Source organism: Camelus bactrianus, chromosome 33, assembly GCF_048773025.1.
Source record: "Camelus bactrianus isolate YW-2024 breed Bactrian camel chromosome 33, ASM4877302v1, whole genome shotgun sequence".
NCBI lineage: Eukaryota > Metazoa > Chordata > Mammalia > Artiodactyla > Camelidae > Camelus > Camelus bactrianus.
In genome coordinates this window covers 8,674,809-8,688,777 of record NC_133571.1, presented here as the reverse complement: position 1 = coordinate 8,688,777, position 13,969 = coordinate 8,674,809, and the positions used below count along the sequence as shown (strand labels likewise).

The 13,969-nt window shown below is 35.7% G+C and overlaps 1 protein-coding gene across 4 annotated transcripts in view; it reads right to left on the bottom strand.

The window, feature by feature from the left end:
- Positions 1 to 12: 12 nt before the first annotated feature.
- The window catches only part of BCO2 (beta-carotene oxygenase 2), a 35,951-nt gene continuing 21,994 nt past the window's right edge, over positions 13 to 13,969 (bottom strand). For 3 of the 4 annotated variants that reach the window (XM_045505842.2, XM_010968924.3, XM_045505844.2), the window contains 5 exons: positions 12,885 to 13,052; positions 4,719 to 4,856; positions 3,958 to 4,140; positions 3,378 to 3,488; positions 13 to 2,280 (listed from right to left, as the gene is read on the bottom strand). In XM_045505842.2, coding sequence (XP_045361798.1) covers positions 2,167 to 2,280; positions 3,378 to 3,488; positions 3,958 to 4,140; positions 4,719 to 4,856; positions 12,885 to 13,052 — 714 coding nt within the window. In that variant the 3' untranslated portion in view covers positions 13 to 2,166. The remainder of the gene's footprint in view (positions 2,281 to 3,377; positions 3,489 to 3,957; positions 4,141 to 4,718; positions 4,857 to 12,884; positions 13,053 to 13,969) is intronic. The other variant, XM_045505843.2, reaches the window with a different exon arrangement.

The window sequence follows — 13,969 nt, the reverse complement described above, 5'->3', positions numbered from 1 at the left end:
TTCCTTAAAGTGTCTGTCTTCAGCTGTTTATTGTTTGTTCTGCATTAAATTATTAATATGTTATGTGGCAAAAATTCCTCACACATTTTCAAATATTCTCCTCTCCCCCCCAGGCTGTAAAAAAAGAACTTCGAATAATTATAAACCAGAAATTTCTGAAATAAGAGTCTAAATCTAGTTCAGTCCTCTCACTTTAAAGAAAACACAGGCCCAGATACGTGAATTTACCCAAGATCACTTACAATATAAACAATGTTTGTTTCCCAGGCATTGACTGCATCAGAGATAAATACTCTAGTGTTTACACAAATACTTAATTTGTTCCTAAAACAGTTTAAACAATCAAAATAAAGTAAAAGGTTAAAAGTGGAAAGAATTTCTGAGAAATTGCTTTACTTCTTTGCTTCAATAAAATATGTAATTGCATTTGCAGAGTTCTTGTTCTATTTTGTTGAAGCTAATTCTGTATAAAGGTACTCACCAAATTCACTCTCAGTCATCCTGTTATGGATTGAATTGTGTCCCCACAAAGTTAAATGGTTGAAGTCCCGACTTGCAGTACTTCAGAATATGGCTTTATTTGGAAATTGTGTCTTTGCAGATGTAATTAAGATAAGGTCACTAGGGTGCACCCTAATTCCTTTTCCCCTCACTTGTGCACTTTATACACCCTTTCCTTGAGTCTCGGGACACTGTCCAGTGATGAGTTGGACTTAGGGAGAGGAAGAGGCCCTGCCTAGGCTTTGAGTTCATTCAATTTCCAGAACTTTCTACACTGGATTACCAGCCATATGCACCTAGATTATAAAATATCTGTGTAACTCCCAGATGTCGACTGGAGTTTCCTTCATTCACCAGGTAAGATCTGAATCAAACTTTCATGTCTCATCTCAGGGAGGGAGGAGAGGGCGCAAGTGCAATGCCTTTTCGAAGCCTTCTGTGAAGTAACGGGGGATTTATGGTCTGTGGTTGTCTCAGCCTCTGAGCTCCCACATCCACTGTATTCATTATGTTTAGACATCTTCCTGCCATTCCGTGTCTATTGCTGTTGTTCTGTGACTCACCAACCCAGCCACAAAACTCAGAGCTTTTACTTTATGGCCACAAGGTAAACCCCAGCATGTGGCATCTGTATGTATGGGACACTTCACTAAAGAGAACAGGGTCTGCGTCGTTTATAATAACTCTGAAGGAAAACTGAGAAGAACTTGTGTTGCTCTACAACTGTGCAGTGAGCCTAATGCGTTCACATCGCCCCAAACTACACGTCAGGGGCGCCCCTCCAGCCACACTCAACAGGCACATAGAGATGCACAGTTTAACTGGCCCTGGGTGGGAGTTCAGCAGAAGAAAGGAGTGTAACTGAAGGAAAAGGGGAAAAGGGATTTTATCATGTGGCTTAAGTGACAGATCTTGGCTGGTCTGGACTGTTGGTAAAAATGATGGGGATGTAGAGATGTGGAGATTAGAAGGTCTAGACGCCACCTGCTGCCCAACTAGATGAAGAACTACCAATTGTTCCTCAATCTCTGAAGAACTGTAAGGCTGGAGATTTGAAGAAATGCCTGATGTTAAACAATGCCCCTCCAGGCAGCACCCTCCCAAGGCTAATCTGGGGTGGGAAGGGACGTGGTAGCGGGTGGTTCAACTGCAGTGGCACCTGCTGTGGAAGCAGAGGAACAGCCAGTTTAGAAGAAGCCTCCAAGCATGACATAGCTGGCTTCCTGTTCTCTGTGATACCTTAGGACCACTGCCAACAGGCAGGCTGTCATGGAATAAACAAGGGGTTTTTCAGACAATGTTCTACCACCTATGGTTATGTGTATTTCTTCTCCCAAGTATGGGAACCTCTGTCGCCACCTATCTGGTGGTGATAATGACCTAGTTCTAGTTTTTCTTTCATGTGTTCTTCTTACCTAGAGGAAGATATATCCAGTAAATAGATACTTAAAATTCTCTTCAAAGGTTGTATCAACACTTGCTTAATGTTTTCAGGGAAGATCTCTAAGAAAATATAAAGCCATAATGATTTCATGAATTCCATTTTTAACAGAAATTTTAAAACTAGATGTCTAAGGTTGGGATGGTAAGGTGCACCTTTTGCTTTCGCTTTTGTACAGAGCACATTTATTTCAAACCTAGTTCCCAGACCCTGTGGTGGTTCCATCAGATGGTTACGAAGGAGCCATGGAACCCATAAGGCATTTGCACAGGCACCTCTGCTCGGCCCAGTTCTTCAAAGTTCTTGGCATCCAAGACTAAGAGGAAATTACTTTCATTCTAGAGAAGGAAAGACAATAGAAGATAATTTTTTTTCCCATCAACAATCTGTCTCCCCCACGGGGCTGTAAAACTCCTAAGGAAGAGACCATGTCTTATTCATCTTCATATCTATCCCCAGCACCTAGCATAGTGCCATGCCTAGTCATTCACTAAACGTCTGCAGAATGATAAACTGGAATGAAAAGGAAATTGTGGCTGAAGAAGTTCCTATCTAGAGTGAAGAAACTAAGTTGTTTATATCAATCACCTTCATAGTATCTCTTTGGGTTTAAGGATCCATGCCCCTTTTCAATCTCCTAAGAGACCTAAAAATTCTTTCTTTCAAAATAGAAATGCCTCTATTTTGTGTTAATCTGGATCTATTCAAAAAGAAGCACCGCAAAGCAGACTGAGATTTGCCCTGGTCTAATTACAGGAGTGGCACATACATGGCATGAGGACTAAGTCCTCCTAAGTCCATGGCAGACATTACTAATTGTTAACAGCACTTTTCTCCCCAAACCTTAAAAAGCCTCAGAATCCTACACCCCAGGCAGCCACTAATAATTGATCAGAGCTGGTACTCAAAGTGAACCTATTTGTTCTAGACGAGAAGTTAGATTGATCGACATTATTGACGCACTAGGTCAGGGTCTACCACATTTGATTTTTGGGTCACTCAGTTAAAATCGGCAGCACAGATGGTGGTATGAAATATTAGACCAGAATTCAGGAGATTGAGATTTAAATACTGGCTTTACCACTATGAGATCTAATGCAAGTCTCTTTCGACTTCCTTAAGCTACAGATTTCACATGTGTAAAATGGTATCTCAGAAATCTATTTTGATGACTAAATAAGATAATTTGTGTGAACGTAGTTTGTAAATAAATTCCTGTGCAAGTGTAAATTATTATTATGGTTCTACAAATACAACTTTAAAACAGTATTAAAGTATGAATTATGATGAAAGGGTATATAAATAATAAGGAGAGGAAGAAAAGGGAAAAGGTGCCATATTGGAATCAAAATAAACTATCAACAGCATCACTACATATAACCCTCAAAGGCTCAGCGCTACTTTTCTTTCTAACTAGTGACAGAAATATGTTTACCTGGTTGGGGGTGATCACCACAGAAAGAATAACCCCACCATCTTCTTCGCTTGTTCCTGGTACTGGAACAAAAACAGGTTCTGAGGGATAAAAGCCAACTTCTCTCCAAACCTGTAAGTCACCAAAAAAAAAGGATCTGATAAAAGACTAGCTATGAGCTGGAAGTTTTCTACAGCTTTTGTCACTCCCAGCGTGAATCTGACTGTCAACATAACAGTCCAGCAGTAGAAGAACCAGGCTTACTGACTTGCATACAGGAGACGGGGCTCTTGCAGCTGCATCACCAAGCACAACTGGTGTAATTATAGTTTCCCTTCAGCCTTAAATAGAGGTGTCCCGTGATTTCTCTCAAAGTACCATCAAGCATAGAATTATTTTTCTGGGCTTGTGGTTCATTTAGATTCCCTACAGGGAATAAACCCTAACCTACATGACTCTATGGTTCTTAAACTTAATACAAGTAAGTGGCTGAGCTGCTTAAATATTAAAGAATCTCAATACCTACCTTAAACAAAACAAATTAATTTTACGGGCAGAGCAGGTTTTGTACAAGTTCAGAGAAGAAAGAGATTTTCATTACCTTCAGTGTCTTGTTCACCACATCAACCTTGATCAGAGAATCCCCCACCAAATGCCGAAAGCCACATCCATAGAAGAAATTATACTTTTTGCCACTGAACTGGCCATAGTTGATCTGGGGAAATTCAACACCTCCTTCTTCTTCTAGGTCCTCGGGATACAGATTTTCATAAGAGCACCAAATCTAAAAGAGGTCACAAAAGGATTTGCAGTGATCGCTTAATTCTTACTTTCTTCAGCATAGGTAGGTCAGTGAGGAGGCTAACACCCTGTAAGAGTTTGTGACAGGGCTTGAAACTGAGGTTCTATGTCACTTTTTATATTTTTCCTCTCTTCATCACGTGTATGAATGCATAAAAGATTATGGGGGTTTGTGACTAAGCTGTCAGATGGCATAGGAGGTGGAAGTGGAAGTGGACTTTTATTCTACTAAAGCTAAAACACTGATAGCTACACAATGATGTGTAAATGCAAATATCTAAAAGTTGGGGATGGTCAACACCAATCTCAAATACTTAGATATTCCACAACCATTAGAAAGTTGCATATACCTGTTTCAAAACACAAAAGGGTTAGATAAATACAATGCTCCCCCCCAGCCAGAATTCTGCAACTCTTTTGCAGGCCATGCTCCATGACCTTACCCTGCTCAGTTCAATGCTATGAAACTTACTGGGCACCAAACATTGTGGAGAACAGCCAATGAATAAAGTAACACCACTAAAGTTCAAAGTCTTAGTCTAATGTCCATTCATAGCATACCTTTCCATCAGCCTGTTTCACAGCACTGGCTGAAGAATAGGACAACGGACTGAGGTTCTCTCTCTCAGGGGCATTCAGACTGACATGTAAGGGCAAAACAAATCTTCGAGGGAAAGATCTAGCTACTGAATTATAGACCTGTTCAGGAGAGAGAAATAAAGAAAATTGTCATTAATAGGATAACAGCATGTCCCAATAATTTAGATTCAGTCAACATTATTGGCATTTCTAAGTAACTGCATAAATGATTATTTTCATTCATTCATTTACTCAACAAATATCTGTTGAGTACTGATAATAGGCCAAGCACTATTTTAGACACTGGGAATACAGCAGTGAACAAAGCAGTCTCTGGCCTCACAGAACTTATGTTCCAGTGGAGAAAGAATGGTAATAGATAAGAACTAAAATATATGTTACTTAAGTAGTGTCAAAGGAACAAATGATTACATAGCCCAAAGTCTGACAGTGATAAGTGCCATCAAGAACGTACTGCAGGGTAAGTGACTAGAAATTAAGACTGTTATCAAAACAAACAAAAAAAAAAAACCCCAGAAAACAACAAGTGTTAGAATGTGAAGAAATTGGAACCCTTGTGCACTGCTAGTGGAAATGTAAAATTGCACATCTGCTGTTGAAAACAGTTTGGCAGTTCCTCAAACAGTTAGATATTGAATTAACATATGATCCAGTAATTCCATTTCTAGGTATATACCAAAAAAGAATCAAAAACAAAGAGTCAAATATATATTTGTACACCAATGTTCATAACAGCATTATTCATAATAGCCAAAAGGTGAAAATAACCCAAATGTCCACTAACAGATGAATAAACAAAATGTAGTGTATATATATGTATATACATATGTATACAGGGAATATTATTCAATCTTTAAAAGGAATGAGATTCTGATACACATTACAACATGGATGACTTATGAAAAGATTATGATAAATGTAATAAGCCAGACACAAAAGAACAAATCTTGTATGATTCCACTTACATGAGGTACCTAGAATAGGCAAAATCATAGAAAAAGTAGAATAAATTCTACCAAGGGCTGCGGAGGCGGGGAATAGGAAGTCAATATTTAATGGGTATAGAGTTTCTGTTAGGGATGATGAAAAAGTTCTGGAAATGAATAGTGATAAAGGTTGCAAAACATTGTTCATGTATTTAATGTCACTGACTTATACACATAAAGATGATTAAAATGGTAAAATATACATAATGTAAATTTCAACAAAATGCCCCAATTAAAAGTCAAGAAGTCAGCATAATAGATTTTTAAATTATATGTTGCTTACATGGTACACATTCAGAAAGATTAAAAGTAAAAGGATGGGAAAGTTCCAGCATGCAAACATTAAGCAAAAAAGTAAACTTTAAGGCAAAAAGGATTACTCAGAGATAAATATTCAAAAAACCAGGAAGAGAAAACAATTCTAAATTTGTATGCACACAGAGCACTAAAATGTGTAAATTTAAATTAGCATAACTATGAGAAGAAACAGAAAAATGTGTATTCTAAGCGAAAGACTTTAATATACCTTTCATGTTATATGATAACTGATACAATGGAGATCAATAAGAATAGAGAAGATTTGAATAATATTATTAACAAATGTAACCTAATTGACATATAAAACACTACATCCAAAATTCAGAATTCATTATTTTAAATGCACATGAAATATTTTTTAAATAATCTTATGCTAGGCCATAAAGCAAATCTCAATAAATCTCATAAATTTTCAAATCATACAAAATTAAGCTAGAGATCAATGGCAGAAAAATAACTAGAAAAATCTCCATTTGTTTGAAAATTTTTTAAAAAATTCAAAGAACAAATCTGAATGAAAGTTAGAAAATACTTTAACTGAAAAGTAATAAAAATAAAATATTTCAAAACTTGGGGAATGCTCTGCTAAAAAGAAACGTATCATCCCAAAGGTATATGTTGAGGAGGGAAAGGATAAAAAAATAACAAACTAAGTTTCTATATCCTTAGTCAGAAAAGGAACACATTAAGCACAAAGAAAATAGAAAAAGGAAATAAAAATAATAGCAAAAATTGATGACACTGAAAACAAACACATTAAAGATCAACTAACTCAAAAAGATGATCTTTTGAAAAGACTCATTAAATCGATAAGCTCCTGGCAAAACTAAACAAACAAAAAAGACAGTCAGCAAAAACAACCATATGAGAGATAAAAACAGGGGCTATTAATTAACCCTACATACATTTTTTTAAACACAGAATGATAATCATGAATAATGTTAGGTCAACAAATTTGAAATTTTAGATAACATGAATAAATTTCCTAGAAAAACACTAACAAATCTGATACAATAAGAAATAAGAGAATCAGAATAACACTATACTATTAAAGAAACATACTTCGTAATTTAAGATCTACCTATAAAGAAATTTACAGGCCCATATGGCTTTACTGTTGAATTTAAGAAATAAGAAATAATGTCAATCTTACACATTCTCATGCAGAGAATAGAAAAGAAAACAATTTCCTACTCACTGTATGAGATCAGCAAAACCCTAATACCAAAATCTAACAAAAATATTATAAGAAATAAAAATTACAGGTCAATCTTATTCATGAAATAGATGCCAAAAATCCTAAACAAATATTAACAAAGCAAATTTAGGAATATATTAAAATAAAAAAACACTGCAGCCAATTGGAATTTGGTCCAGGAGTGGAAGGCTAGCTTAATATTAAAAAATCAATCAATGGTTGTTATAAATATTTTCTAATCAATCAATGTATTTCCAATAGTGCAGGAAAAAAATTTGATAAAATCCAGCATTCATCCATCAGAAAAATTATTAGTAAACAAGTAGGTGTACATCAGCCTCACAGCAGCATGAGATGCTCGGTTTGTCTCTCCCTTTCAATCTACACCAATAAAACAATCATAATTCAACAAAGGTTCTCTGCCTAACACATTGGGATGCCAGAGAGTTCCACACATCTGTACACCTAGAGGTGGGTGCACTGGAACACACAGAAGAGGCAGAACTGAGGGAAAAGCAGAGATGGTGCCAGTAATCCCGACTCCTCACTCACAGCAGCTAAACCCAAAGCCCCAGAGGACCCCTAACAGCAGAGGAGGCAGCCCACATGACTCCAGCCTCCAGACTGCAGCAGTACCCACAGTCACAGGGATCCGAGCAGCAGCACCAGCAGGGCCTGGACCCTGGTCCCTCCAGCCACAGAGGCGGCCACACTCCAGCCCCCATCCACAGTGGTGGTGCCTGGGAACCCAACAATCCCAGACACTGTAGAGGCTCCTCGACCCTGGCTACCCCCACCACCTCCCTCTCCCAACAGCACCAATACCTGCAACATAGACAACCTCAGATGCAGCAGAGACACCTGTCATCCTGGTGCCCCAGGCAGCAGCATCGGTGACACCAGCAGCAGCAAGGCACCAGTGACCCTGGAGGCACAAGCAATAGCAAGGACACCAGACAACAACTCTCACAGAGGCGGTACAGAATGGAAAAGTGCTGATTCTCAAATATGACCAGAGGCAGCTCAAGTAAGAGAATCCAAAAACTTGTGCTATAGTGCCACCTACCTATTAACAAAAGAAAAGCCTCCAATAAGTTAATCTGTTGAATTGCTAAAATCAAGTTAAAAAAAAAAAGAAAAGCTTTACCTGAGGAAGAAAGGTGTTTGCTATTTCAAATATGCTAGCTATTGCAACTCATCAAGCACCATAAAAAACCATGATAACACGGTATCACAAAAAGAAAATAACAAATCTTCAAAAATGAAACTTAAAGTCATAGAATACTATGATTTAAATGACAAGGAATTCAAAATAGCTGTTCTGAAGAAACTCAGTGAGCAATAAGAAAACTCAGAAAAGCAGTTCAATGAGCTCAGAAATAAAATTAATGTACAGAAGAAATGCTTTACCAAGGAGATTGAAACTATAAAAAAAAAAAAAAAAAAAAAAAAAAAAGAAGCAACCAGAAATTCTGGAGCTGAAGAATTCAATGAATAAGATAAAGAATACACTAGGAAGCACTGGAAATAGAGCAGACCACACAGAAAAGAGAATTAGCAAGCCTGAAGACAGAAATCTAAAATTATACAGATAGAAAAAAAAAGGGAACTGAAATCTTTAAAAAAAATGAAAGAATTCTGCAAGAACTAGCCAACTTCATTAGAAAAGGTAACATAAGGATAATGGGTTTCCCAGAAGGAGAAGAGTAAGAGAAAGGATCAAAGAATTTAAAGAAATAATAGCTGAGAACTTCCCAAACCTGGACAACTAGAGATACAAGTCCATGATGTAAAGATAACACCTAAGCAAAAAGACCTTCTCCAGGATACACTGTATTAAAACTCTTAAAAGTCAATGCCCACCCCCCCAAATTTTTTAAGGTAGCCAGGGAAAAAGGAGAGTAACCTACAACAGAACTAGGCTACCCAGCAGATTTCTTAGCAGAAGCCCTACAGTCAAAAGAGAGTAGAATGATATACTAAAGATAGCAAACGATAAAAACTGTCACCCAAGAATATTCTATCCAGCAAAGATATCCTTCAGATATGAAGGAGAAACAAAGGCATTTCCAAATAAACAAAAGCTGAGAGAGTTCAGCCCCACTAAACCTGCCTTACAAGAATTGTTGAAAGGAGCTCTTCTATCTGAAACAAAAAGGAAAAAGTACATAAAACTTTAAAGTCATAAACAGACAGAATCATAAAATTGCAACTCTATATCAGAATAGGTTGTTAAACACTTACTTACAGCATAAAGTTTAAGAGGAAAAAAGCAGTAAATTTAACTAGAGCTACTTCAATTTGGTGATAAACTCACATCATAAAATGAGATAACTTGAGACAAAACATAAAAGGTGAAGAGGAAAAGGACAGAACCCATTTAGGAAAATGAAGCTTCCATCAGGAGAAAAAGAACTATTTTTATCCATGAAGTGTTTTATACAAACCTTATGGTAACCACAAAACATAGATCTAGAGCAGAGACATGAAACATAAAAAAAAAAAGAGAGAGAGAGAGAGAGAGAACTGAGAAAAACATCATAGAAAACCACCAAACTAAAATAGCTGACATAATCACAAGGAAAAAGAAACAATAGAGATACAGAGCAACCAGAAAACAACAGATAAAATGGAAGTACTAAGTCTTCATTCATCAGCAATCACCCTAAAAGTAAATGGATTGAATTCACCAGCCAAAAGACACAGAGTAGCTGGCTGGATTTTTTTTTTCAAAGACCCAACTATATGCTGCCTCTAGGATATCTCAGCTGTAAAGACAAACATAGGTTCAGAGTAAAGAGATGAAAGATGATTTTAAAAAAACAACAAATGGCAGCCAAAGAAAGTGGATGTAGTCACACTCATGTCAAACAAAAATAGACTTCAAGCCAAAAAAGGTAGTGAGAGACAAAGATAGACATTATATAATGACCAAGGGGGATAACTCACTAAGAAGACATAATAGCTATTAATATATATGCACCTAACATAGGAGCACCAAAATATATAGATCAGTTATTAACAGACCTAAAGAGAGAAGTTGACAGCAACACAATAATAGTAGGGAACTTAATGGTGACATCAAAACAGAAAGTCAACCTGGAAACAGTGGCCTTAAATGAAACATTAGACCAGATGGATTTAACAAGTCTATATAGAACATTCCATCCAAATGGAGCAGAACACACATTCTTCTCAAGTTAACATGGAACATTGTCAAGGATAGGCCACATATTAGGACATAAAACAGGTCTTACTACATTTAAGAAGACTGAATTCATATTAAGTATTTTCTCCAAACACAACAGTATGAAGCTAGAAAACTACAGGAAGAAAGCTGGAAAAAAAATCACAAATATATGGTGACTAAACATGCTGCTACAACAACTGGGTCAAGGAAGAAACCAAGAGAGAAATCAAAAAGTACCTGAAGACAAATGAAAATGAACACATGACATACCAAAGTCTGTCAGATGCAGCAAATACAGTACTAAGAAAATTTACAGCAAGAGAGGCCTACCTCAAGAAACGAGAAAATTTTCAAATAAACAATATAAATTACACCTAAAGAAACTAGAAAAAGAAGGACAAATGAACTCCAAAGTCAGTAGAAGGAAGAAAGTAATAAAGACCAGAGTGGAAATAAATGAAATCGAGACTAAAATAACAATAGAAAAGATCACTGAAACTAAGAGCTGGTTCTTTGAAAAGGTAAACAAAACTGACAGATCTTTAGCTAGATTAAGAAAAAAAGAAGTTTCAAATAAGATCAGAAATGAAAGATAAGAAATTACAATGTAATCTACAATTACAGAAATAAAAAGATTATGAGAACACTATAAATGCCAAAAAAAATTGGACAACCTAGAAAGTGCATAAATTCTTAGAATCATACAACCTCCCATGACTGAATCATGAAAAGAAAATCTGAACAGACCAATCATTAGTAAGGAGATGGAAACAGTAATCAAAAACTTGCCAAAAAACCAAAAACCCAGGACCAGACAGCTTCACAAGTGAATTCTACCAACATTCAAGATTTAATACCTATTTTTCTCAAACTCTTCCAAAAAACTGAAGAGGAGGGACTATGTGCTAACTCATGTTTACAAGGCCAACACCACCCTGATACCAAAACCAGGCAAAGACAACACACAAAAAAAGAAAATTACAGGCCAATATCTCTTATGAACACAGATGCAAAAATTCTCAATAAAATATTAGAAACTGAATACAACAATACATTAAAAGGACTATACACAATAGTCAAATGGGATTTATTTCAAGGATGCAAGATTGGTTCAACAACCACAAATCAATCAATGTAATATACCACATTAATAAAATGAAGTATAAATATCATATGATCATCTCAATAGATGCAGGAAAAAAATGACAAGATTCAACACCAATTTATGATCAAAAACTCCAAATAAAACAGGTACAGAAGAAATATACCTCAACATTATAAAGGCAATATATGACAAAATTACAGCTAACATCACACTCAATGGTGAAAAACTGAAAGTTATTCCTCTATGATCAGAAACAAGAAAAGGATGCCCACTCTCATCACTCTTATTAACACAGTATTGGGAGTCCTAGCCACAGCAATTAGGCAAGATAAAGAAATAAAATACATTCAAGTTGGAAAGGAATAAGTAAAACTGTTACTACTTGCAGATGAATCCTAAAGACCCCATAGGAGAACACACACACACACACACACACACACACAAAATCTGTTAGAAATCATAAATCCAGGAAAGTTGCAAGGTACAATATTAGTATACAAAACTCTGTTGCATGTCTATATACTAACAATGAACTAGCAGTAGGAGAAATTAAGAAAACAATCCCATTTACAATTGCAACTAAAAGAATAAAATTCCTAGGAATAAATTTAAGCAAGGCGGTGAAAGATTACACACTAAAAAGCTATAAGACATTGCTGAAAGAAACTGAGGAAGACATAAAGAAATGGAAATATATTCTTTGGTTATGGATTGGAAGAATTAACATTGTTTAAATGTCCATACCACCTAAAGCTATATAGAGATTCAATGCAATCCTTATCAAAATTCCAATGATATATTTCACAGAAATAAAACCAAAAAATCCTAAAATTTGTATAGAACCATAAAAGACCCTGAATAGCCAAAACAATCCTGAGAAAAATAAACAAAGCTCCCTATTTCAAATCATATTACCAAGTTATAGCAATCAAAACAGCATGGTGTTGGCAGAAAAACAGACACACAGATAAATGGAAAAGAACTGACAGCCCAGAAATAAAGCTATACATATGTGGACAATTAATTTGTGACAAAGGAGCAAAGAACATACAATGGAAAAAGATCAGTCTCTTTAATAAATGATGCTGGGAAAACTGTAGATATTCAAAATCTAAAAGAATCTATAAATTATTAGAATTTATAAGTGTAATTACAGCATTACTGAATATAAGATCATTAAATAAATGCCACAATTATAACTTCAATGCTTTAAAACACTTCTCCCTCCTAATTTGCCAAAGAGGTAAGAGAAACAGCTAATTCTGAACCCAAACCAGAACTTGACAAGATCAAAATTATTCTGACAGCCCCTGACAAATGAGGTTTTTACCTGATCAAGCCCTTTCCCAGCTTTTCTAAGATTCTGTAGCTGGTAAACTTCTAGGCTTCTTCCATCATCTTGACAGCACAAATCAATTACAACACAGCCTTGGTCCTCAAAGGCATTGATTTGGTGAAAAGTAACAAAAGGTTTACTGTAGTACATCCCTGGAAGAAGCTGCAGGGGAAAACACAAACAATGAAAAAGAGACATTTTATTTTATTTTATTTCCTTTAGGGTACAGATCCAGAAAGCTCAAATTAAGAAGATTTCTCCCCCTTTAAGTGACAGGCCTGGTAGATGCAAAAAGTAGAATTTGGAATGTAAAAGCCAATATGCTTTGATTTAAAGTCATCTCATCTTACACTAATCAATGAACTGGGACTATCTGATCAATCAACTGTCACAACCAACTTAAAAGTTCTCATGAAATATTGTTGTGAAGGCCCAATGTTGTAAAGGATAAATAAATCCTGGACTCTTAACCACATGGTTCAATAGAAAATACTTCTATTAGGAGCTTATGATAAATTAAGTGACTAATTCTTTGAAATGTGTACTCATTACTAAAATGGGAATTTTTTGGTAATGGAATTAGGGTCCAGTAAATTTAGGATACTGTTTCTTTAGAGAGGTAAAAAGTAGACAAATATAATAGTACTACTAATCAGGAGTACACAGAAAGATATTTAACCAATGTACTTTGAACTTTGGTAGGATTATCATATTTACATGTCAAAAAGTCAATGGAAACAACTAATAAAAATACCACTGCAAAAGTTACAGAAGACCTCTGCATGAAGAGCATTGTCTTTAGCAAATATTATTATATGGGAAAAATACATGCTAAGATGCTAAGAGGGTTTTCTAGATGTCATTTTAATTGAATCAGATAATGTAAAACATAAAACCATTTCTTACAATTTTCTAATATGCAAAATCCACTGTATTAATTAATAAATAACCAGCTCTACCTATGGAAGAAGGTAATATCCTTGATTAAGAATGTCATGCAACTAATGCCTGGCGAAGGTAGAAAAAAATCAATCATATGGAAATTTGCTTTCATGTACAATTATTTTCATGCTAAATAC